Source organism: Porites lutea, chromosome 1 (genome assembly GCF_958299795.1).
Source record: "Porites lutea chromosome 1, jaPorLute2.1, whole genome shotgun sequence".
Lineage (NCBI taxonomy): Eukaryota > Metazoa > Cnidaria > Anthozoa > Scleractinia > Poritidae > Porites > Porites lutea.
In genome coordinates this window covers 60,261,209-60,288,656 of record NC_133201.1, presented here as the reverse complement: position 1 = coordinate 60,288,656, position 27,448 = coordinate 60,261,209, and the positions used below count along the sequence as shown (strand labels likewise).

Sequence of the window (27,448 nt, the reverse complement as noted above, 5' to 3'; positions counted from 1 at the left end):
AAGATCAGAGGCCTTGGGGCCCCTAGATTATGAAATATCTGAACAGGAAACGGTAACTGCTATCGACCACTTAAAAACTGGGAAGGTCCCGGGAGTAGATAATATTTTATGCGAGCTGCTCAAACATGGCAAAGAGGCCTTAAAAGGGCCTCTCACAATCCTTTTCAATAAAATCCTAACCAGTGGTAGGTACCCTACCCTGTGGAGTCATGGCCTAATTATACCAATCTTCAAAAAAGATGATCCGTCCAACCCAGAGAATTATAGAGAAATTACTCTCTTATCAGCCATGGGAAAGATTTTTATCACAATAATGAATAGCAGGCTTTGTGACTATCTAATTGAAAAGGGCATAATTACTCCAGAACAATGTGGCTTCCGAAAAAAACATGGTACACAGGATAGTATCTTCATTTTAAAAGCACTACTACACAAATATGTTAAATCTAAACCCAAGAAATCAAATAACCTTTTATTCACCTGCTTCGTTGACTTTAGTAAAGCATTCGATAGTATCCCCAGAGGGAAACTGTTTCAAAAATTGAAGCTAGCGGAAGTAACGGGGCGCTTCCTTGACATTTTACATTCAATGTACTCCAATGATAAATCATCTGTGAAAATAGAAAATATGCTAACACCTGCCTTTCGATGCAATACCGGTGTAAAACAAGGTTGCATGCTCTCGCCAACCCTTTTTAACCTTTATCTCAGTGACCTTTCAGAGAAACTTAAGGCCAAGAGCCTAAATGACGTAGAACTAAACGAGTTACCGTTAAGTTGTATGCTCTACGCGGATGACTTGGTCATATTCTCCAAATAAAAAAACGGACCGCAGGATTATTTGGATTCCCTCAGTGAATACTGCAAAGAAAACGACTTGTCGGTTAACCTTAATAAAACTAAGGTGTTAATTTTTAATAACTGCGGGAGAACCATGAATAAGCACGTATTATACTATAAGGGCAGTAAACTTGACAATGTTAGCGATTACATATATCTTGGCCTACAATTTAGTACTTATATGGGACCTTCACGTACGCTAAACAGGAAATAAAGAAGGTTGCCCTTAAAGCTTAATACAAACTCAGGAAGGAAATGGGCGACCATTTCAGAGACGATGTACAGCTCACAATGAAAATTTTTGACACAGTTATTTCCCCAATACTCACCTACGGAAGCGAGGTCTGGGGGGTCGATCACGACGGAAAGCTAGAAAATGATCCAATTGAGTTTGTTCAAACAAAGTTCATAAGGTGGCTATTGGGAGTTAACAAATTCTGTAGCTCAAATGCTTGCAAATCGGAGGTAGGCCGTTTTCCAATGCGAACGAAGACAAAGTGCAGAGCCATTAAATATTGGCTGAAATTTTGTGAGCCGGAGCACCAAAATAAACTCTCTGGAATAGCATTGACAGACCAAATTGGTCAAGATAAAAAGGAACTTCCGTCAAGCAAATTAAAACGACTATTAAATCTCGCAGGTCTTGGCGACATATGGTCAGCGAAAACTAACACTCCCGCAATCATGAACGATATACGACAGAGACTCTTAGACATAGAACAGCAAACATGGATTAGCGAAATACACAATGATGAACGAAAGGACCCGCATCAAAAAAAAAAAGAATTTTTAGGAAATATAAACTTACCCATGACTACGAAAATTACCTCAGAAATGTAAGAAACATCAATCATAGAGTAGCAATCACAAAGCTAAGATTAAGCAACCACAAACTAGCAATTGAAACTGGACGATACGTTAAACCCTATCAACCACCAGACCAAAGAATCTGTCCATTATGTAAAACTGGATTAGAAAACGAGGAGCATTTTTTGATGAATTGCATAGCCTATAGGGATCCTAGGAGAGAGCTGTTCAATACGCTAAAAAAGGAAACTAATCTTATTCTTGACTCTATGACTCCAAGCTCTGCCTTTACAACGTTGATAAGTATGAAGCCAGGAGAGAAAACGCAAAAAAATTATGGCTTAATACGTATATGATCGCTTCCGCGAAAGAGATAGACGCGTTAAATACAACCTTGTTTAATAGTTGTATAAATTTTACAAATGTACACCTCTGTAATTATTGCACGAAAATCTTTGTTATCGTTGTAAACACATGTGTCTATAGACGCTCTGTTGATAACAAAGCACTTATCCTATCCTATCCTATCCATCTGAGAGCTGACTGTAGTTTGTGCAACACCACACTTAAGCCTCTGACGACAAAAATACAATGCTACACAGTCTTAATTTATTCTACTCGTAATCAAATTAAGACCTCTTCATGTTCTTCTTCATATTCACGGTATTATGTACTCGCTTAGTTTTCAGTATGTGTTCTAGTAGTCTTTTCAGGCCGGGCACTCACTGTTGTCCTGCAAAAAAATCATAATGACAAACACATTCTATAATTTAATTTTACAGTAGAATCTTTGTGGGGATTTGAAAGCAAATTTCTCCATAGGCTTCATTCTGTTTCTGTGCAATACAACTTTTAGATTTATACCGCAGTAAAGCAGAATTTGTTGTTGTTTATGTAACGACTGTCACACGAGATCATTCGAATGCAATTTTATAGAAGTAGAACTTTAAAAGTAGTCAGAACCTTCTGGATCGCGGTTCTGTAACTAAAAAAACTTAATTACCATCTTAGTGTATATTAAAAAAAGAAAAATAGCTAAATTGGGCAACTGAAATCTTTTATTTTACTAACAAGCTAAACGCCAACCTGCAAAACAAAAACCTTTCCATCGCCATTATGAAGTCGTTCTTTCAGAAAAAAACCTTAAAGGTTCATAAAAGTTCACTCTAAAAAGTTGCATGCACAAACAAAATTTATAAAACCATTACATATTTTTTTGTAGCCGTTTATTATCATTTGGTTTTTGACTGACAAGATAAAACGCGACCTTCAACCTGTAATATTCGATAGGCCATTTTGACACTACATAAACATAAAGGGCGAAAAAACACTTTAACTTGAAAGACTAACTATAAAATATCACCTAAATATTTTCTGCATATCGCATAGAAATACGCCAAATATCAAATCTAATTATAGATTGGAGCGATCTAAAGATACCAAGCAGTAAATCCTAACCTACCTACAGCTAGACGGCGCCATTTTTCTTGCCCTGACAGCGGATCGAGATGTAATAACACCAAAGAAAATTTCTCATGAGAGCCCGAGAAAATAAACGTCAAATTTCACAAAATGACACCGTTGCGCATGACATTTACAGAATTTTACCTGTATTTTCACAATTCTTGTGAAATTTAACATTTTTTTTCTCAGGCCTCCATTACTTTCATGAGAAATAGTCTTCGGTGTTATTACAGATAATAAAATTAAATTTATATAATACCCTTTGGCCAGCTGCTGATAATGATACAGATAGTTTATCTTATCAGTTTTCACTATCAAGATATTTAACAACTTCTAAAACCTAAAAAGTCTTATACAGCGAAATAATTCATTTAGTTCTGTGACAGTATAATAAGAATGTCCTTCCTATACAAAATCTTAGTAAGTTTTTGTTAAATCAAATACAACAGCATCAGTCGTAGGTCTCGTAGTTGTTGTGACAGCTGTCAGCAAGGGACCGAGTTTCAATCATTGGTGTTTCTTCGCCAGAGTATCTACTGCTATCCTGTAATTTCCGTTTTATTGGCAGAAGGCAGCAAACAAAAAGTTTTTGGGCAACACCACGAAGGCGAGTCTTGAACTGTTCAGTGAAAACACAAAACAGCAGGAAATTGGCAAACCCTTGGCTGCTGCCTCCAAACCCCTGTGAGAACAAAAAGGAAGAAAAGAAAGAAAAAATTTGCAATGAATGATAATCTTGATTAGCTGACTTTATTTTGTCCGGAATAGGTCATTCCTGGCCATTTTGAATTCCTATTTTGGTCCAATTTTACTTCGTAAAACTTTAGTTGCTGTTTGTAGCGCTTCTTTTATATCGCGATACAAAGTTTTCATAACACTAGCGGGACAGTCTCGCATATCAGTGATTCTATATTAGGAAGTAAATTTTGATTGGTTCTCCAAAAAAAACCCAGCATTGAAACAGAGTTATACGCTTCAGGGTTATATGCTGCTGTTATAACGTGACAAGGGTAACGCGCGCTCTGATTGGTCAGTGAGCCATCTACCATTTGCGGGTTGGTGCGCGTCAAGAAAAGCTAGCGCGGTAAAATTGAGGCAAATTCAGAATATCTCCTCTCCTGTGCGGTTTAAAATGGACCGATAAAATATACAAATGAAAAACGGAAGTTGAAGAAAATGTTCAGTTGTCGTTCTGAGGTTCAGTTGTCTTCGCGGGTGGGACCTCAGAAGAAAAACTCCGAGTGAGCAAAGTTTTTTGAGGATTTATGCGCGAGATTTTAGGTACACTTTCTGTGTTTTTATTGTACAGAAAGTCTGTTTTGAAATGGAAATGCATTAATTAGTATTGGGTTATTGACATTTTAGTGAAGTTAAAGTTAAACTTGTAGGAAACACGCTCAGATTCGAGACAGCTAACTTTTTGTGTAGCTTTCATCGCTAAAAAATTTTAATTGAGTTATAATTACGGACATATTACGCTGGAATGAATGCAAATTTCATTTGAGTACAGGAACTTTGGGTTTTCAAATAATTTTCTTCCAAAAATGACTTTTCTGTTTATTATGTAACTAATGAGCTTGAAGAAACTACGCACTAAATCTGGAGTGCATAGCAGTCCTTTGTTGCTTTTGAGAACGCGTGAGTTTTTCCATTCCTTTTTCTATAATCCAACAACACAAAAATTACAGATAATGTATGGAAGACGTCAAATTTTCTAAAAAGCGACAGAGGACTGCTGTGCACTCCTCAAATAGTGTATAATTTCTTTAAGTTCATTAGTTTAAGTGTCCAAAGAGAGTACATTCAATTAGAAAGAATAGGGTAACTTTGAATTCCCCGCCATCTCACTTTGACTCTGAAGATGACTACCGCACAGGTTGTCGAAACGTCAGTCACTGTCAACAACAACAGTCCTATTCAGGACTACGTTCACCCGGACGATCAAACTCAACCTACTTTTGAAATAACACCTGGGTTCAAACCCCTCACACTTTTACCTCTGTGTACAAAGACGAGATCGCAGATTTTCATAACACTTTAAGAAGAGAGAACGCAGACATATAGTTTACCAGGGAGATTAAGGAAAATCGTAAAATATCTTTTCTTCACTCCTGGGTCACTTGTGACAACAATAGCCAAAACCGACACATTTCGACAGATTATTATACGGACTTTGACGAGACTTACTACCTAATCAAGAACGTTTTTCATCAAAACCTACTACAACGGGATTTTTGTTAGTTAGACGTAACACTCACGGTTACCCCGATTCCAACACTCAGATCAGCGTTAGCTCCGGCCCTGTTACGACAGCGACTATTCCTTACATCGGAGCCACCTCTGAAACTAAGAGATGGACTGGCACTCTGCTTCGTGTACTTAGTATTATACGGTCAACAATTACCAGCACCGTATAAACGACTTATTTATGGGCTTAAGCAAAACTGACAACAACAGAATGACTGGACAACCGACAATTTGACTATCAAAAAGCGACTGTTAAAATGTAACAAAAGACGGATCGTAACGAACCAATGACAGTGGACAATGAACAGGTACAGAAGTATTGTGGATTATTCCATTTTGAGGCAATAGAGATTATGGGAGCTGCAAAAAAAAATCAAAGATCTAATTGCAGTCAAGCTGAGCCACCATACCTGACCACTTTTTCTTGTTGGATCATAATGTTTGTACGGGTTTTTATATAATATATGGTAGTTTTTTTATAATGTATGGTGTAATTTATACCGTTAAAAAAAACTGTCAAATGCCGGTTTCTGTCTTGATTGAGACATAAAACCTACTTGGAGATAAAAAAGTGCCGTATTCCACCACGCTTGAGATTTTCCAGTGTCGATATACAAAACGATGATCCAACGAAGTGTTCTCCAAACGCGCAGCAGAATAAAGGTAAAGGGAACCAAGGCCAACATTCTGTCGGCTTTCAGGGTGATGTTCTGGGCCTTTTGTGATGGAAACTGACTCTTGTTATAAGAAATCTGAAAAAGTAAAAGTGTATAAAGATGGTGTTATCAAGTCCAAGTAACTCCTAATAAAGAAATAGTTACTGGAGGGAAAAAAGAAAATGTGCAAACGGCCGTATCGCTCAAGAATTACCAACAGAAGCTACAGCTACTGTTTTTGAATGGCTGATAAACGGCTGCTAGTAATGGTGGAGGGATGATTTACTCCTGTTTGTTGTCTAGTAATTGTCTAGCGAGGTCTAGCTAGGTCTAGTCAATAACGTCACCTCATTGGCAAAACATATGTGTCTAGTAAGTGTCTGGTCACTGTCTTCCTGCACACCTGCATACTTATTAAGTGCCTAGTCAGTGTCTAGCTAGCTAGGTAAAACAACGTTCCTCCGTACTAAAAACTGTCTTCCTCCACATCTAACGAGCGTCAATCTTATACAATGGAAATAATAGGCTTTTCCGCTCTATACCCACCTGATTAGCTCAGGTAGAATCTATTATGTTTTCGAAATAAAGGTGGTCAGTTTTCGAAAGCGCTATCTTTCTTGCGAGCTCAGTTTGCTAGGAAAAACTTTTGTTCGAGTTCGCTTGTTTGAGAAAACGTTTATTCACGTTTTGAGCATCATGGCTTTCCTTATCAACGTTGAGATACAGAGGCAGAGGACAAGGCAGAGAATGACGAGGCAGACTAAGTTGTTATCTAAAGAACTGAAGAGTTAGAGTTTATCTGGAGATAAACTGAAGAAGATCTGAGGATTAAAGTGTTTCTTTTTTTCTTGTGAATAACAACGGAACTCCTTCGGAGGCCAAGTACGACTTTCGAGGGCAGCTACAGCGTGATTTATATCGTGCAGAATCTATTTCATCAGGGAAAAGATAGGCGCAGCATAGACTTAAACAGTCATTATTTGGTGGTATTCAAGAATCCACAAGACAACTTGCAAATCTTGACTCTGGCCAAGCAAATGCAGCCCGGGCAAACTGATTTCTTCTTAAATCAGTACGAAGAGGCTTTAAAAAGACCTTTTGGTTATCTGGTGATTGATCTGAAAACTACTACCCAAGATAATTGTCGACCGCGAACAAACGTCCTGCCCAGTGAAGAGAGCTTTAACCAAGCAGGGTTTCAAGAAGATATTCCTCAAGAGCTTCTAAAATGTCTAAAGCAGCAAAATCTTTCGCCTGTCCTACTTCTTCCAGCTAGGCAAGAGATGCAGGGCAACATGGATGTCTTGCTTTCTCGAAACAATCTTCGGGACGAAGAAAAAGCTAAGCGATACTTTCAGTTGCAAAACAGATACCTGGCTTTTAAAGAACAATTAAATACAATACGACCGGAAGAAATGATCAGTACTGTTCCAGACCGCATCAAGCACACAAGATTCTTCGACAGCAACGGCACCATTGTCAACTCCTCTTAACCCCTTCAACGTAACACCTTTCATCCAAAAACCTAAAAGAGAAAGCTCCACCCCACCACCACCCTTAAATCCTACCACAGTAGATACCCCATCACAAGCCTCAAAGGGCAAAAGGTGTCGGATTCAATTTGTAAATTATTTGGATGATATTAATAATGCTTGCAAACAGAAAAAACGAACTCGGCATAAGAAATTTCGAGGCAAACCTTACAAGTACTCCATGGGCGAAGAACAAGAGGATTTATTTTTCATTCCTTTCAAATCGCTGTGTATTTTACTCTTTTTGTCATTAGTTCTCAAAAAAGTTTTTAAAAAGGTATTTTGTACGTGGTTTTATTAGTCGCAAGTTTCAATTCACCCTTGTTAATTTATTGTTTTTTTGTCTTTTGTAATAGCGAGTCAAAAATAGAAATAGAGAGTTTTCAGCTCCACTTTGTGTATCTGTATGTGTTTTGCTTATATATCCGATTATTACACAAATAGAGGACATAAGCCGTTTCTCGTGTTGCTAGGTGATCGCACCTCTTATTACTATTTTTTAATGGACGTTGCACTCATTAGGTACTAGAATAGCCTGCGTGCAGACGATAACTAAACTCTGATTAGTACCGTCTGCGAAGCAGCGCAGAGATCCTTGTTCTGGACCCCCAACGGACTCAAGGAATTACCGGAAGTGCGTTTCGAATTTCCCTTCAACCTGATTGGCGATCACGACAAACAAAACAAAGGCCTTTTTTAACTGGCCAATCGTGGCGCGTACTCAAATCTGGGTACACAGCTGGAAGTCCAGAACAAGGATTTCGGTGCTGTTTCGAAGACGGAGTTAACCAGAGTTTAATTTCGTCTGGGCGCAGGCTAGTACTAGAATGGAGTCCAGCAATAATTCCCATTCTTGGGTCGACGAACAGGCGTCCAAAAGAGCTGGAAGCTCATCAACGTTGGTAACGATAAGCCATGATCCTCAAAAAGTGAATAAAAGCGTTTTCTCAAACAAGCGAACTCGAACAAAAGTTTTTCCTGGCAGACTGAACTTGTAAGAAAGATAGCACTTCCAAAAACTCCCCGACTTTATTTCGAAAACATAATAGATTCTACATGAGTCAATCAGGTAGGTCTAGAGCGAGCATGCCTAAGCAAGCCTATTGTTTCTATTTTATGAGAGAGACGCTCATTAGATGTGGAGGAAGACAGTTATTAGTATAGAGGAACACGATTTTACCTAGCTAGCTAGACACTGACTAGGCACTTAATTAGTATGCAGAAAAACACTGACTAGACACAGACACTTGCTAGACACATATGTTTTACTAATGAGGTGACGTTATTGGCTAGACCTAGCTAGACCTTGCTAGACACTTACTAGACACCAAACAGGAGTAAGTCATCCCTCTACCACCACTCCTGCTTTTGCGTGACAGGCCACAGGTGCTTATACTGACTGCAAATGAATATCATTTTTTTTAAATTCAAAATCTTTTGATTTGTTTTAACTGCAGTCTTTTATATAACGGGTACGTTCGAGTGGGTTTTACTGTAGTAAGTCTTAGCTTGTAAAAAAAAATAAGATGTTAAAGGCTTAATACCTGTCCCCATCAGCTCTGTCAACGTCTAGGTTTATCGTCTAGTGTTATATTTAAACTTGCCTGAGGTCAAGGTTCAAGGGAATTATAAGTCAAGGGAATGTTGACAAGGGAAAAAGTTTATCGTTTTTCTGTCTTTTCCGTTACCAGCAACTTTTGTATTCACCCCGCTCTTCCCTGTTATAAAGAGGAATTTGCGACAATTTTTCAGACAGTTGGCAATTGACAAAGAACAAAGAAAGCCGACGCGAGTGAAAAATAAAATCCAATACCAGCTAATACCTAACCAAGCATCCTTTAATATCAGCACTTGGTCATATGACTTTTTTGACTTCAAAGCTATTTACCTGATAGTCACGAGATTAAGCTGTTGTAACTATTTGTATAGCACTAATATCTCAAACTTTTTGTTTAAAAGCAGGAACTGCAACCAGTGGTGCTCATCCAAATTAAAACTAATGGCTGATTTCAAGACAACAATGTTAAATCATACACTGTAATGTGTTAAGTTACTTCCCCACAGACAGGTGCTTTTCTGTCATCTCCTGCAATCGTTTTATAGTTAAATGCTCTTTAAGTATTCATAATAGCATTGTTAAGAATGCTGTGATGGAAATACGCCTATACTAGAAGCTTTCTAGATAACCTAAAATAAATATTAACATCACCGTAGTTCTTATCGCCGAGCCAACTCTAAAAACACACGAAGGTTACCTGATCCCGAATGTGACATTTCAACATCACGAAGAACAGAGAGACAAGTATATAAGCAGCAACATCCCAGGATATTCCTATCAGCCACAACCATAAGAGCAAATCATCGCGTTCCAGGCTTGAGTCTATCCAACACCACCCTGAAGTTAGAGCGTCTTTGTTCTTTCCTAGTTTGTTCAATCCTAAAGCGGTTCCTACGATAATCAAAGGAATTCCCCATCCAAAGACATGAAAACCTTTGAGCATGACCTCGGCTTTTTGACGCTGCTTCTTTGCTACAGTAGTGAACATGTAGACAGCAAGAAATGTCGTCCAGAGAAGCGACCATAAATAACCGCAACCGGTGACACAAGCTTGTATCTTGCATATGATATCACCCCTATCATGATGTGGCCTCCACATTCCAAATAAACAACTCGCGGCAAGTAAGAAGTCTGCGACGGAGATATAAACAAGAATTTTCCTTGAGTTTGATTGGTAATCCTTCCATGCGATATATGTAATGCAAATAACAGTGGTGCTCAACAGCGAAAGAGTCGCTGAAATAGTTATTACAACTCGGTTTCTCAAAGAGTTTGCCTCTTCTTCGAAACTTGTGACCGTCGCTTCTATTAATGCCATTTTATATGCCGAAACTAAAAATTTCAAACAGCAGCTGTGAACTGTTAAAAACGTCGATGAGGAGGAAGTCGTTTTCCTGTTTAAAACTACTTGGTTATCAGTTAGTTCAAGTTACGTCGTCTGAGGTCATGACATGCTATTCAGTTTCAAACTGGATTCAAGTGATGGTGTTGAATTGCTCAGAAAATGTTTTCTTTTGCAAGCTCTAAAGGTAACAATCGGAAGTCGGAAGGGTATATTGTGTTTTCTTGTTCAAAAGCCCGTGCCTTTTGTTTTAAACCAAAGTATAAAATATGATGTTGAGGTCACAAATGTAATAAGGGTACTGAATGTAGTATGAAACTGACGCCAAATGTAATAAGGGCCACCACACTAGAATAAGGAATCTGTCACACGGGTCACTTAAAATACAATACAATAATTTATTAACTCTCCCAAAGGGCTATTCTGAAGTTAATTTACAAATGCTAAAAAGAAGGGGATAAGAAGAAAAAGCTTAAATTAATTACAATCTTGGTACAAAACTAAAAGCGTAATCTATGCGCGTACAATTACGTTATCTCTTTGAGGATCTAAGTGAAATCAAATATTAACTATTTAACGCATGGGGTCTGCACCCGCAATTCGCATTTGACGCTCCTCTTAAAGGTACATAGTGACAGGCTATTTCTAGTGTCTGCGGTCAGAGAGTTACAGGCGCTTACAGCGCGATAGTAAAATGACCGTTGCGCGGTGACTGTTCTGCATAGAGGGAGATTTAGATTGTCCCTTTTCCTCGTGTTGTAGTGGTGTGTATCTGATCGCTTACTGAGTTTACTACTCAGGTACAACGGGGCGAGGCCATTGACAATTTTGTATACTTGGGTAGTATCTCGGACTAATAGCTGATCTTTGATGGAGGACCACCCTAATTCCCGAAGAACAGGCGAGATGTGATCAAACTTTTTGGTATCTGTTAATACGCCGGCTGGTAAGTTTTGCACTAATTGTAACTTCTGTAGATTTTGCTTTGAGGTGCCTGCCCAGACAGTGGAACTGTAAAAAAGTCTACTAAAAATAAGAGAATTCAAAATAGTTGACAAGACAGGTTTAGTGAACAGGTGTCTGACCCTACTAATCTGACATAACGTGGACAGGAGAGACGATGTTATCGTGTTTCCATGATCATTAAAGTTGAGGAACGAGTCCAGTGTAATGCCTAAGTCTTTAACTGAGGAAGCCGGAGTGAGTTCTTGGTCGAGGAAAGGTACCCTGATGTCTGATACCTTGCTTAGGAGCTGCCTGTCCCGAAAAAAATGAGTTTGGTTTTGCTTGGATTTATCAGTAATTGGTGTGAGCAACACCACCCTGCAATAAGACGTTCAGTCTTCCGTCATTTTTACAAAGCAAGAATTCATGTTTTTAGCCGAAAAGGAGCAGTAGATCTTAGTATCATCAACGTAGGAGTCGGTACAGCTGGACTTACTGCGGTTAGATCATTCATATATAAGTTGAACAACATGGGACGTAAGATGGAGCCTTGAGGCACGCCATGTGTTATCGTAAGCTCATCAGAGAGAGAGGTGCCTAATGGAGTAGACTGCTTGTGGTCAGTGAGGTAACTATCGAACTATTAAGAGCCTGACTTGATGTGCCTAGACTGCGTAGTTGGAGAAGAAGTGTACTGTGGCAAATACTGTCGAAAGCCTTGCTGAGGTCCATAACGACCATAGCCGTCAATTGCTGTTGGTTTATAGCCCTGAAGATATGATCAGTAACCAAAAGGCTCAGAGTTTCCATAGAATGGTTCTTGCGGTTCCCGCTCTGATGTTGAGTGAGTTTGTTTTGCTTAGTCAGGAAGTCATTAAATTGAATCAAGGCAATCTTCTCAGCCACTTTAGAAAGGACAGGAAGCAACGAGATCGGCCGGTTGTTATTGGGGACCTCATGATCACAGTCTTTAATGTACAATGGCCCATAAGGGTCATGCATAGTATTATTTTTCTCGTAAGTCGAGAATTTCGTGTGTGCGAGATCTAAGATCCCTACCGATAAAACGCGATGTTGAGTTATAAGACAAGATCTCTAGTTATAAGTCGAGATGTCGAGTTATAAAGCGAGACCTCGACTTTTAACAATAGATTTCTTGTTATAAGAAGAGATCTCTTCCTATAAGACGAAAACCCGACTTATAACACGAGATCTTGTCATATAACACGAAATTTCGTCTTATAACGAGATTTCGACTAAAGTGAGATCTCGTCTTATAACTCGTGATATCGTCTTTTTAGCGCAGCGGCACCCCATACCAAAAGATAAATCAATGCCAAAAAAATTAGGTTATTTCGTCTGCATACGAAAGACTGTCCACACAGCCACAGACTCCGGGAGTAGGGGTAAAAAACTCAGTAGGGTAATAACCTTTATTTTAAGAGGGTGACACCAATTACTATGAAAAGTATTCTCCCTAGTGGCCCTCTAAAAACAAAATTAGAGAGGTAATAATAACAATTAAAATAATTATTTATTGATAGTGCGCTTTTTAACATACTAGGTGATCAAAAGCGCATTACAACAATAAAAAACCTAAAAGCTATACAAATATTAGAAATATACAAATATATGTAATATCGAAGAAATATTAAAAGCTAATTCAAAAAGATAAGTTTTAAGATTAGACTTAAAAGTAGAAATACATTTGATGCTGCGGAGGCTAACAGGAAGAGCGTTCCATAAAGTGGGCGCAGCCACGCTGAAGTATCTGTCACCAAATGACTTTTTCATTTTCCAAGACGGATGCTTTAATAAAACACCTTCGTTAGGGCGCAGCAAATAGCGCGTATTAGTCTTAGTATGAATTAAATCAATGATGTAACTAGGTGCCATGCCATAGAGGGCTTTGAAAGTAAGTAACAAAATTTTAAAATTAATTCTATATCTTACTGATAACCACTGTAAATTTATCAAAATGGGCGTAATATGGTCATACTTTTTACATGACATAAGCAGCCTAGCTGCAGCGTTCTGTACTCTTTGCAACTTAGCTATTTCACAGTCAGGTAGAGAGGGGAGTCCCAGACATATCCGTTGCCTTTCATTTTGGCGCAAAATTAACCATTTAGGGACAACCAACAGAGTTGCTCGAGTAAAAATTGAGATTGAAGTTTCTTGTGTTCGCTTAGGAGAAAATGTTTGGAAATAAATTTGCTTTTTGCTAAGTCACTCTTTGATCAAACTCAAGGAACAATTAGCAACCTAGTCTCCCCTCCCCGTGCTTGGTCAAAATTTTGACGGGTGAATTCATGCGTGAAAACGTATGCAACATCTAAATACACGCACTTCAACTATAAGTTTTTATTTAATATAATGAGGTATTTCTGCGATGAAAGTGAGTTTATTTAGTCACGCTGTCGCCTTAAGAAGACAGTCTTTCCTTTCGTAAAACAGTACATCGGCTGAATGTTGTTACGACCCAACATATCGCACACATGTTTTGAGCAGCGAGAAACGGTCAGTACGATAATTTTTCGTTGAACAGTTATCCTATAGATATTTAATTCTTGTCAACAGTGTAACTCCAAAATCGAACTTAATCGTCTCAGGAGTCAATGGTTAATTAATTATCCATTTTTCTGTGAAACTGCATTTTCACTCTTTCGCTGGCTTGTTAATCTCAAAATTTCGTCTTTCTCCCCACATAAAGTTAATGATTAATGAAGCTAAGAACACTTCCACGAATGAATGGTGCTTTGATGAAGACTGTGAAAAATTGCTTTCTGCGGTAATTTCAGCTTTCTTCACCGGTACGTTCTCGTTGAGAAATAATATACACGCACTTCAACTATAAATTTTTAATGATGCCAGCAAGATTGTGTTTTGAAAATCAAAAAACTCTATCATTTAGTTATACAAAGGAAAAGAATTAAAGCAATCGGTTTGAGTTCTGATTTTTTCAACCTTATTTTGACGATACACTGTTTTCATTTTATTATGTAAATAAATAAAACACTGAGGCCTTTTAAAGAAAATCTAGCCTTATTCCGCAACCCCAAAATAGCACGCAATGAAACGTTATTAATTCACCTTTTAAGTATATTCTGGCTTCTGTTGGGAAAAAATTAACTTTATTCCTAAATGATACAATTTTGTCGATACCACAATTTTTTATATGCTAATTTTTGAAACATTTCATTCACAAAGGATGTTTACTGAGACAGTTCCCCCTGTATTGAATCATACTCTTGTTTAATAGATCAGTATCTGCTTGATAACCCTTTCCATAGAGTTTCTATGTAAGAGGGTTCATCTGGATACAGTAACAGGCTCGCAGAGAAACATTTTAATGTTATTAAAATAACAGAAGCAGTATATTAGGGTCAGAATTAAGTCTCATTTGGGGATAGGTAAGGATAGTTTAGGGATAGTCAATGACGTCACCTCATTAGTAAAACATATGTGTCTAGTAAGTGTCTAGTCACTGTCTTCCTCCATATGTAATTAAGTGGATAGTCGTTTCTTTTCATATGGAAGAACACAATAGGAACTATAGGCTTGCCCATTAAGTATCTTGATTCCGGTTTCTCAGACCGTCTATTTAAAAACTACGAGTAAGAGGAGCGATCACCTCTGCAACGCGAAAAACGGCATACGTCTTCTATTTAGCGCTAAAAAAATAGGATATATAAACAAAACCACACACGAGATACCGTTTTTAAAACTTTATTGAAAACTAATGAAAAGAGTTAAATACACAGCGATCTGAAAGGAATGAAAAATTAATCATCACCTTCTTCGCTGATGGAGTACTTGTAAGGTTTGACTCGAAATTTCTTATGTCGATTTCTTTTCCTCTTTTTGCCATAATTCTACCTCAAAGAAACGACTTACTATTGAAATCTCAGCGTTTCACGCGCCGTTAGTCAGTTAATTATGCGAGTTAACAAGCCCACCGTTGCATACAAATTAGTTCAGCTCTGCAGTAAAAACTCCAAGGGAGAACCTTGGAGAGAAGGGAGAACAAACAAAAAAAAAACAATTAATAACTAAACAAGGATCAATTGAAACACGCGACTAATAAATTGATTCTCGCAATAAAATCAGACACGTTTCTTAAGACACGAGAAATCAACTTTATGTCTCTTTATTAAAATAATTGCAAAAAGATTAGATTAAAGATTCTATTAAAATAGTCAAAAAAGGCAATCCATCTTTTTTCTTACACTGCGCACAATGTTTTACTTTTTCCTCTCCTATTGAAGTGGCTCACAGCCCAGATACAGATTCCTTCCTGCTTGCCCTGCGTCGTTTTATTGCCAGGAGAGGCCAGGTGAGAAAGTTTTTTTTTTTTAATAACTTTTTTATTGCCACAACAACTATTGACATACATATAGTAGTATATACATATAGTAAGACAAAATCACACTAAAAGTCATACAAGATATTTGATTTCAAGTCAAGGGATTCTACCTTTTACGCTTCCTATATATTGTTAATGTAATGGATTTTGTGAGAGGTTATTTTTAAAGCGAGACCATTTCCGTACAAAGACGTTTGAGTCGTTATTGCGGAATGCAATCTCCTTAAGAAGCTTGTTCCCGAGTCTGCAGGTGTATATGTAATGTCTAGCTATAAGGAGTAGGTGATGAAAGAGGTCTTTTACGTCGTCAATGAGACCGAAACAGAGAGACAAAGAGGGAGAGACGTTTTCTAAATCTTTGAAATTTTGAGAGATCCACTCGAACATGCTCTTCCAAAAGTTGTGAGTGTATTTGCAAGTCCAGAAAATATGAACGAGGGTTTCTTTTTGTTCCTCGCAAAAGGAACAGGAATCTGTTAGTAGTATTACTTGCTTAACTGGGGCACTTAGTACTTCATGTCATAGTCACGAAATGTCCTTTAGGTCATGAAGTAGTAAGTCATAAAGTGTCCACCTATGAAAGTGACATCATCAAAAATTCCAGATGGCGCCTGATGGTCGGGTCATACTCGGGTAGTAGTTGTTATTCTAGATACGAAGGTACGAAGGTTTTAGCTCAGACGTGTGGGACAGAATTTCTGTCCCCTGCGCAGTAGGCATGTCTTGATCTAATCTCGTCAGCGTTGGAAGTTGAACAGGAGCAGTTAAACGCCGTTCTGTCTCCACGCTCTGTGATAAATGTTCCGGTGTAATCACCATCTTTTGAGCGTGCTTCATTTGAACACTTTACCCAGTAAATCAACTGCAAGGGGTGCAATCAGAGCAGCAAGGGCTGGCAAAAATCCTTCTTTTTGATTGAGCTCTTCCTTCTTCTATTTAAGGCTCGGTTTCTTGCGGGTCAAACAGAGGAGCTTTGACTTGTGTGGTTTCAATCGTTTAAATGACGAATTCGGTGCTATGATGTTGCCTTTAAGAAGATTCAGGGCCACTTCCCCAATGGCTTCCATCTGTCCTCTATTAGCATGGGCTATCATATCTTTTCGTTGCTTTCCATTGCTTTTAAAACACGCACAAAGAAAGGGTAGGTGTTGTTGGAATTTGGATTGTTTGGCAATACTTGACCGCTTTCGTTTTGTCCCACTGGTCTGAGTCGTAGTGCCAGAACGTAAGACAATATTGCCGCCGCGTTTATTAACAACCCTTGACTTCACTGTGCCACCTGCCTTACACGAAGGCATGGTGCTAACTGACGTCGATAGTTAAAGGCCCGTCTGTTTTATGGGTTTTCTTGTTGATGTAGACCGAAGGCAAAGATTGTGAGACAGGCAGTATGTTGCTACGTAATCGTAGGATAGCCGGTGTTCGCGGACGTAAATCCAACATGAGATAACCATACGGCTGCGAGGTGGCATCTTGAAAACACACATACGTAAGGAGCGTGCCCTGCAAAAGCTTGTTGAGCCGAGGTTCGGAAACCCAACGTATCCCGAGGATTATTAAAGGCAATGATGTAATGAGCATTGAGAGAAATACTTCTTGAAAATTTTCCCGGTGGGAAAAGGTTCTGTGTCAAGTAGATGCAGGTGACATCACAATGATGAGACACCTTTGTGAACAGGTCCAGAATACGTTCATCCTCGCTACAATTCCTCATTAAGTCATCCAACACGAGTATACCTGGACGACATCCCATTGAAAATAAAGCCGGAATATCTTCAGGAATACCCTCTACAAACGTCATCTGTGACGCCATGTCCTGAAAGCATCTTGCCACTGCCCATAACAGTACACAATTTTACGAATAGGTCTTTCAAACAAAACTTCTGCATACTGAAGTAATAGTTTTGCGAACGTCGTCTTTCCACATCGACTCGGCCCTGCGATCATTACACTGCTCGGGCATTTGAACTGAGCCATGCTTCCCACACAGAACGAAAAAACAACTGATGCCAAAGTTACTGGTGCCTTTCTCTTTATAGGGGTGTATCTCAAGTCCAATACAAAATAAACACATAATGTTCATTTTAAACAACACTTTATTGATTCCTTACGCCAACATTTGAATGACTTGCAAGTTTGTTCACTCTGAAAGAATGGTGACCTCTGCCTAACACTTGTCAACGATTTTACATAGCTGTGAACAAATGTGGCTACTTGTGAATCGTTCCACTGTGTATCGTGCGACCTAAATTTAGCTTGAATAGCGTCCATATCAACATTGCGTGCTCGATGAAATAAATAAAATAAACAGTAGTCTCCACAAGTGTCTGAAGTAAGTCCCTGGAACGGTTTGTTGTTGTAACGCGTAACATCTCGCTCTTTGTATCCATCCATGCCATAGGTATCGGGAGGAAACCCGTAACTGTCAAAGAATTCACTTTCCCACAGAGAAATAAAGTATATGGCCACCCAATGTGTCCCGGGCTGATCACGAGGGTCCGTATTTGCGATCAGTCCCGAAAGATACTTGTTAACGATAGGTAACTTGTCTCTTGGGAAGACACCTTGCATAACGGGAGCTAAAATGGGGTCTTGTAGTGCCGCTTGCCATAGCTCAAAGATGGTATGCATCGTTTTGTCTTTAAGCGCCCTGTGACAGGTCGTACACCACACGTCTGTTACGATCAATTTCCAACTGATTCTGGAATTCTACGTACACAATTAAATTGAGAACTGCAGGGGTCTCAGTGCCAAATTTTAAATACAAGCTGACATTTCCGCTGCGATTAGGAATCAAATGATCCGGATGGCCGCTTCCTGCTGGTGTTGTGTCCAAGCGAAATAAACCATAACCCTGCTCCCATTCTTCTCTGTCAATGTCTATACCATGACCGCAGTTCATATCACCACTGCCTGAGAAAAGTGTATTGTAGCCATCGATTTTCTTGCCACCTATCAATTCGATGCCTGAGAAAGGTATTTCTTCTCCATCGACTGTTAGACGAACAGCATTCAGATCAAACTGCTGGAAGTTGAATGGGTTCCTCCCCAAGTTTCCATTGTAAGCATCGTTTCGCACCATTCCAAATATGATGCATTGGGGGATGAGACCATTGAATAGATCGGTCTCTGTGTGATTTAATACTCCTCTGGGAATGATCCTAGCATGCGTAAGGGGTTCTTGTTAGTGTATAGATTGCAGGAAGTGCCTTCTGACCCGTCATGGTGTTTACGTGATCCAATTTAGTGCTGTCTGCCACATGAACAGTACGTACACGGAGCGTGCTTGACACTATTTGTAACTTGCAATCGTTGGCATCTTCACCACCCATCAGACTAAACTCACTGCTGTTAAGATCTATCTTGATTTTGATTTCCAATCCATCCAACAGTAACTTGTCAAGGTTGAATACATCACACAGGGGTACACCAACCATTCCAACTTCAGCATCTCCAGTGGTAAAAGAACATCTCTTTTTTAGACCCAAATTTCGATCCGCTGTATTATCCACCTCATCCATATACCCAGCAGTGTCTTTGTAGTACAACGCTTTTGTCAAGTAAGATTTCTTGGCCTGATCAGTAAAGTTAAGTAAGGTCTTGATATAAGCATTGTAGGCTTATGTGTCTGATTGTTCTGTGACAAGGGTTTCATTGATCTTGATAGTGAACTGTTTGATGATAGAATGAAGAGCGTTGTTGATCAACGTATATTTCTTCCCAGCTCCTGTCTCACCTCCGTTTCGTTTTGTAATTTTCACCACCAGACGAAGTTCAGTCTTGTTAATGTCGATTTAATCGGACAGAGGTTTGATCACAAATTCCATGGGATTCGTGCCACTCTGACTTGGTTCATAGTCCACCCATTTACTTTTGACAATAGAAACATCGGTGACCGGCACTTCGAATAACTGCAAACTGGAGTTAACTCCTGGAGCAGAGAAGGGATGAAGCCATACTCAGTCAAAAATAGTCTTGAACGTTGCTGACGATGTTCTCGATGCTAATTGATCTGAGTGGAATGGTTATGAAACCCGTCAGACTCCTTTGTTATATGTTTTTGTGGACCTGAAAGTGCACAACGTTCAAAAGAATTCCTATCATTTTGATTGTATTGACCAATAAAAACGTTGCATTAATTTATTCCGTAACAATTTGCCAACAGAAAACAAAGGATTGTGCACTTTCAGGGTGCTTCCAACATAAATTGCAGCACTTTTGTTTTTATCATTGATGTTTGCCGCTTTTCATAACCAGTCTCCTCTAATAACTATGGCTTGATCTAGTCCGAATTTCAGAGGATTACCTCGAGTCTTTTTTACTCCCTCAGTGACGTCTGAACCGACCAGCCGTTAACGCCGGCCAGTGACGTCACTATTCGTTTGCTTTAATTCATGCAAAATAAAACACGATTTTCAACTGAACTTATCTCTGGAAATGTCTACATGATACAGAACTGCTTAACTATTTTTGACTGTAATTCATTTTAACGTTTAAACTGTCAACTGCTGCATGCGGTACTCTGATTGAATCCGTTGTAATTCAATAATCAAACTCGATCGCAATCACACAATGAAATAAGCTTAAATGCACACACGAAACACCTCAAAAACACAACAATTTTCTTTAGTTGAAAAAAGCTATTTGGTCCTAAACGAAGAAGAAAGAAAACAAGAAACACTTGGCGGTGGAAATGGCAAGAAGCTCAAATTATAACTTAAATCCCAGAAAACTTCGCACAAACATGAAACAAAGTCACTGCCGAAACCACGAAACCGACTCTAAATGAAAAATCTACCGACCCTCCGCAATGATTCTTCATTCGTAACACAATTTAGTTTCGAAGACGAGGGCAATTTTGCTGTTTACGATAAAGGTTGTCGAAACGTTGAACTCCAAGAAAGCGTGCCAGGCATGCGATCCGCTGAGTATCAAACGACAATCCCGCTAAAATTTCTCATAATTGTACATAATTATGCGAATGTTTGGACAATCAAAATCACTACCCGGTTTTCGGGTCGTGACGTCACCGGACGGACGTTGCTGAGAGGAGAAAACGACTCGAAGTAATCGTCTGGAATTTAGGCTACGCTTGATCGAGTTTAGGAGTATGAAGAATTTTAACTTGCCTGACTTTTTGGCTGAATTAAAAAGGGTCCCATGGTCATCCGCCTACACATTCGACAATGCTGATGATGTATGAAACAAAAGAAGTAAGGCTGATTTTACGATCGGGAACATATATAATTCTACCAATATTTCGGAAGACAGGGCCTTCCTTCTTCAGGGTCTTACATACGATGATGAGGTTAAGCTAAGACGTTGCTATTTGAAATAAAGAATAGGAAAAAGATAAAGATTTCGATTTTATCACGAAAATACTGTTCCGATTTCTTGGATTTGGACATTTTAAGGTTTCTATTGTCATAGAAAACTACACTTAAGTACTTTTTTGGAATGAAAGGTCCAGTGAAGTAATGAATTTTAAAGATTCCTTTCTATCGTCGAGCAAATTTTACGGGCAATCATACCGACCGGTCACACTTTTGAGGGCCAGTGCACAGCAAGATTGAGGACTTTAGACACAGCAATAAGAGGTTCCTCAAAGGATGTATTATACTTTTCATTGTGCGTATTTTCAGCTCTTCAGGGCTAGTGGAACCCCATATCACTCCTCCTCTCAAAGTTTGCTTAGCTGTAGCGTTGAAAGAGGAAGCTAAATGACAGGTAATTGTGAGAGACTGTGAGCACTGAATCTTGTTGCTTTACGGCATTTTAATACTGTATTGGGCATACACCTGCAATTCTGTAATTAAATCCCGAAAACCAAGAAAAGGTTTCGTTTACTTATTTTTAGGGGGCAAACCCAGTGGAGATTTTGGGTAATAATATTGATGATTAAGACGATGAAAAAAAGGCAAGTTGAACTTTCGCCAGTGGGTCACTGGTGGGTGTTGGGTGTAAATTAGTACAGGTTGTGGTTGTATTGTGTGTTGTTTGTCATGATGTCAACTAACATTGAAAAAAATTCAGCTGTTTTAGAGGAGGGACATGTCTTTATCTATACCATGGCTTATGGTTTTTATCTGGTCGTAAGCTTGGCCAGTATGCAGATCAAGAGCTTTTGAAATCCCTTTTCCAAAATAAAACTCCGGACTTAAGCTTAAAATATATATTGATCCAAGTGTATGACCAACAGGGTCAGCAGTAAGAATAAAGAAAAAAAGGCCAAAGGGAAAAATAGTGTTAAAAAAGAGACCTAACAGGAAAAAAAACGGTGCAAAAAACAGAAAACAGCGTCGCCGGGAGTCGAACCGGTTTATCTGCACGTGCAAGCAGCTCCTTGACCACTGCACCATAGTGACACACATGATTCGAAGAATTAATTTGTCATATCAAAACAATTTTTCTCTGCCATAGACGCTGTTTGAAGCTGGTGGAGCTGTATTTATCATGGATTCAAATATACATTTGAGGAAAATTAGCTTAAGCGCGTATTTCATAGCTATTTCGCATTATTTCGGGTTCAACTGGGCCGACTCGATGTAGATAATCGATCGAACTACGATAGCTTTACTGAATTTGGTGGAGTATTAGGAGATCAACATGAGGCCTACACTCGAAAGGAATGATATGAAGTTAGACCCATTTAATTAGCAAAAGAATATATGAAATACAAACATGCGTGATCTGTGAATGGAACCTCCTATTCTGGAGACTAGACCTCTCCCAGTTTAGAGAAAAAAAAGATTTAAGTTTTGATGACCTTGCCGGTCCCGTGAAATAGATGGCGATCCCTCAACACGGCCCGCAAAACAAATTAACAAAATTATACAATCACGGACACAAAATATCAAAACGGTTTACACAAGCAGATTATAGCAACACCAAAGCTCACAGACATTCCATCAAATAAGCGATATATAGCGATATTTGCTAGCTTCTTAGCTTTCCCTCGACCTCGCTCGTCCAAATAACTGTCGTATCCCTTGCTAATTTGCACAAGCGACGCGAGGCTCTTGCCCGTTACTATGTAACGTCATAGTTACCTTCCCCCCCGGTGATGAGTGATAGGTCTGGTTTCGCCTGTATAGTAGAATGTGTATGAAATTTGTCCGTCAGATATCTATTTGCAAGTGAGACAGTTTTTTCCGCATGGGTATGAGCCCATAGGCTGGTATTGTTGTATGACATTGTCCAAACTAGAAAATCACTGAGGTTACTACTACGTCTACAAGCTACAATGGGTGCAGCTTTAAAGACGTTATAACAACAAGGGATGAAATAGGGATGTGAAAGTGTTTGCGAATAATGGATGAGATGGAACGAAGGGCTGAGTTGTAGGTGATAACGAAGGGAACACGTTCTAGTTTGTCCAGTGTGGAAGTGTCATGGGGCGTAAGTGCTTCTGTCCGTGTGATTTTCTTAACTCGTTTTTCCCGTTGAAGAAAATAGCGGTTATAGCCACGTTTGTAAAGATAGTCAATAAGTTCATTGGTGCGTAGTGTGAAGGTCTCGTTGGTTGAACAAATGCGGTGGAGTCTGAGAGCTAGACTGAAAGGAATAGCACGTTTGATGTGTATGGGATGACATGACGAATGGAGTAAGTATTGGTTTTTGTCTGTAGGTTTGGTGTTAAGCCAGTCAGTGAGGATTTTGCCATTGTGAAGTGAGACGTTGACATGGAGAAAGGGTGTGGATGTGAAGGAATAGTCGCATGTGAATTTTATGGTGGGGTGAATGTCACTGAGAAAGGAAGTGAATGTGTTAAGGTCCTGTACTGATAGTGTCCATATATCATAAAGTTGTCCTCTATGTAACGCTCATTGCCGTCTGAATGGAAGCAAGCGCGCCTCACTCCTGTCTTTAAACGTGGGATTGACACAGACAAAGCAAACTACCGCCCTGTCTCAATAATAACTTCGCCATCGAAGGTGTTTGAAAACATTATTTACGACCAATCTTGGAATGCATTTCGTAACGTTTTGTCCTCAACCTTATCTGGTCTTATGAAAACCCATTCTTGCTGCACTGCATTGCTATAAATGACTGAAGATTGGAGGAAGAGTATTGATAACAGGGAAGTTGTAGCGGCGGTCGCAGTGGAGCTGAGCAAAACGTTTGACGCCATAAACCACCGTCTTTTGATCGCGAAACTGAAGGCCTATGTTCTCTCCACATACCTGCAAGGTCTTTAACAATGTGTCAGATTAGAAGGCGCGCGCATGCTCTAACAGCGAAATCTGGCATTCCTCAAGGTTCCCCATTGGACATTGGACAGGGAACTAAGATTAAAACATAAAAATAAACAAAATAAGAACTTAAAGCTTGGAAAAAGATTTGTATCGCACCCCTCCCATTCCACAGCCCGTTTTAAGATCCCATGTAGAAGTTTTATTTCAACCTCAAATGCAGTTTAAGTATATATTGAAACGATTTTAAGATCAGTAAACTTGACCACGAAAAAAATTCAATTTGATCCAGAAGCATTTGATTCAAGGACTCTAGATTTTTTATGTGACCTTGAAGACTTTCAAGTGGCGGTTAGTTAAAGTGACGAACGAAGCGCATGTTAAACGGGTGAATTCCACAAGCTGAGTTCAATCATGCCAGTTTTTTTAATACAAAGCCATTGCATTGAACTTTATCATATATCATGCACTCTATTTAAGAAATGATAAACGTGAATCGTGCATGCTAAGCACGAAAGAACCGCCTGTTTGGCTCCGTTGGGAGAGCGCCGGTCTGCCGAGTGGAAGGTCGTGGGCTCAAACCCCGGCGGGACCAACACTCAGGGTCTGTAAATAACTGACAAGAAAGTGCTGCCTTTGTAATAACATCTGCAAATGTTTAGACTTTCTAGTCTTCTCGGATAAGGACGAAAAACCGTAGGTCCCGTCTCACAGCACTTTCCCTAATTTGTTCTTGTGGGACGTATAATAACCCACATCACTATTCGAAAAGAGTAGCGGGTCGTAAACCTCGGTGGTGTGGCAAACCTTTACGGGTTGTGGTATTGGGTAGGGATGGTACCTCGCATGGGACCTGAGTACCGTTCGTGCACATTCCCTCTGGGCTGGCATGTGTCCAGAAAAGCTGGTAATAAATAAATAAATAATAAATACAATCGAACCTCGATTATCCGGACCTCCATTATCAGGATTTTTCAGTTATCCGGACTTTTTCTCTGTTCCCAATTTGGTCATGAATATTTATTAGTCAAGATCAAGATCAGTAGCCATATCCTTTTTAAAACTACAGCATTGAAAAGAAAGAGGAGTTGCACGAGGCGATAGCAACTCTAGCTTCTTGAGTGTTTAGCAAACCACCCAAAGTGTATCCATAACTCGATGGTTGCACAGATGCAACGTTTACCATTTCTTTTATAACATAATAAAAAGAGAAAACAATTGCATTTGCCTTCGGTTGGGTCAGTCATCAGTACTGTAGACAAGTTGATGTATGCTGTCATCTGCCCGCGAGTAAACAAATCAAGCCTTTCAGTTTTTCTTTCGCCGAATCAACCGTTCTCCGTCTTAAGGTAAATTGCAACACGTTTTTTGTTGTTATTTTGAATGCCATCTTGTCTACTTGGCCGGTAAATACTTCGACGGAAAACTAAGGCTGCTACTGTAAACACTATAAACTAAACTAGTATACCTAAAGGGTAGAAATGCTGCCGTAGGCAAGGAATAGTGAAGAAATGGAATTAAATTAAATGTGAAGTTTTTAGTAGAAGGTGATATGAGGCTAAGAGGACTATCCAAAATATTTATCAATGATGACCAAAATTTAGAAATTCTCTTCCTTTCGAGTATTGCGTTTAAGGTGACTAACTTAATTATGAGCCAGTTTTAGTAGTTTTCTAACGTGCTCTCGTCGCGCCAGAAGTGGCCAGATAATTCTCGATTTTTTGTTATGTATAAGTTCAATCATTCTCGCTTTTAAATGAATGACTGAAATTTATTTTAAAGCTTTGATTTGGCGATACGAGCAAATTTTGTAACTATGGTGTTCAGTCTTTCTGTTCGCACAAAAATCGAGCGATTTCCACGAAACTTAAATTTCTTGAGTTTAAGACTCTTTATTTCATCTGCCCAGTTTAAGGAAATTTGTTCGACTGTGATCTGCGCTACAAGATAGGTTTGAGAAACGACAATAAAAACACAACATTAACTTGGCCAACTGTGTCACGAATCAAACACCAATTTCAACATTTTTGGAGGGCAGTTATGCTCAATTTTTGATAAATATGATACATAAATTTGGGGCTCGTAGCTCTAATGCTGCAATAAAGGCTGCGTCTATATGGCCGGTAACCGGTCAAGATTTTCAAAAGACTAAACGACCGGCAGTCCGATATTTTTTTCAATAATTTTGACAAATCGAAGAATCCCAGCCAGGCCAAAAATATCATACGTCGATTTAGAATAGACTGAGAGACTTAGTTTCTGATCAACAAAATAATGTTGTCATAGCCTGTGAACCAGCCTTTAGTCATTTTAGTTATTTTTTTCCCCAAACAGAGAGCCTGTTCACAGACTATGTTGTCAAAGTGTAAGTCTCTTCAATGTTAAGGGAAAAAAATTTAATCGACTATGAGCAGGTTCGATCCCGGAGCATAGGGTCTGCATAAAGTTAAAGGTTAAAGGCTTGTTTATAGTGGAAAGAGCACTTAGCTTGTCCAGCTAATTTACAGGCACTCCACTCAAATATTAGAAACAAATAATTCAAATACAACATAACAGGATTAAAAACCCCAACTAGCAGAAGGCAACCAGTTGGCTATTTACAGGCGAGGCCGAGAATTTGAACTCGGGACGACCGAGCACAAATCCAGCAAGTGGTCAGAGCGGGACTCGAACCCGGGACCGCCGGATTGCGAGTCCGACGCGCTGACCACTCGGACACGCTGCCTCCATACAATTACTCTAACCACTAGACCATCGTGGTTTCTCTGCAAGTTGATTATTTTATTCAAATATTATAGCGTAAATCCCAACCCAAAATAGAAGCTAACCGTTAACCTTAATCACTATTCTCAGGGCTTAACCTTAATCAGTATGGTTAGTGCTTAAATTAGTATTTTCAGTGCTTAACCCAAACCACTATAATCAAAATATCGGACTTATAAAATATTGCATTTTGTGCAAAGTATGCCTGAAAGATATTAAACGGCTGCTTGCCACTATGCTACGCTATTTTGTTGGTCTTAGCGTTTTCTGCTTTCCGAAAACCAACACAAATATACAAAGGTCTCGAACCTTTCTTTCATTCTGCCTTGGCATCGACTATGATGAATTCGTCATGAATGCCTTCGGTTCCCGGTGGAAAAGTGTCGGCCAACTGCAAAAGTACGGAGCACGTACAAAGTTGTTTATTTTGCAATTAGACCTTTTGTTTCTATACTTTACGAGATTGCAAATTATTCCCATTGCAGTTGAAAATCGGGGTAAGAAGAAAGTACATGGTAATCCACTGCGCATTCTCGATCTCCCATTCCAGCATAGCCACAATTCCTTGCGAGTCTACTGCGCATCCTAAATCTTCCATTCGCACTTAGCCACAATTACTTGCGAGTCCATTGCGCATCCTAAATCTTTAAGTCGCGCATAACCACAGTTCCTTGCGTTTGGTAAGAAAAAGTGATTGAATGCTCCTATAATGTAATTTTGGCCGATTAGAGAGCTG

At 39.2% G+C, this 27,448-nt stretch overlaps 1 protein-coding gene and 1 pseudogene across 1 annotated transcript; both read right to left on the bottom strand.

Annotated features, from left to right (window-relative positions):
• Positions 1-3,562: 3,562 nt before the first annotated feature.
• On the bottom strand, positions 3,563-10,422 carry LOC140933355 (G-protein coupled receptor 157-like). Its single transcript, XM_073382899.1, has 3 exons — positions 9,802-10,422; positions 5,916-6,110; positions 3,563-3,793 (listed from the first exon to the last, which is right to left on the bottom strand). Exons 1-3 carry the CDS (start codon positions 10,420-10,422, stop codon positions 3,563-3,565), a joined length of 1,047 nt encoding a protein of 348 aa, XP_073239000.1.
• A 7,381-nt stretch (positions 10,423-17,803) lies between these two features.
• On the bottom strand, positions 17,804-27,310 carry LOC140933345 (uncharacterized protein F54H12.2-like; annotated as a pseudogene).
• Between the last annotated feature and the right edge of the window lie 138 nt (positions 27,311-27,448).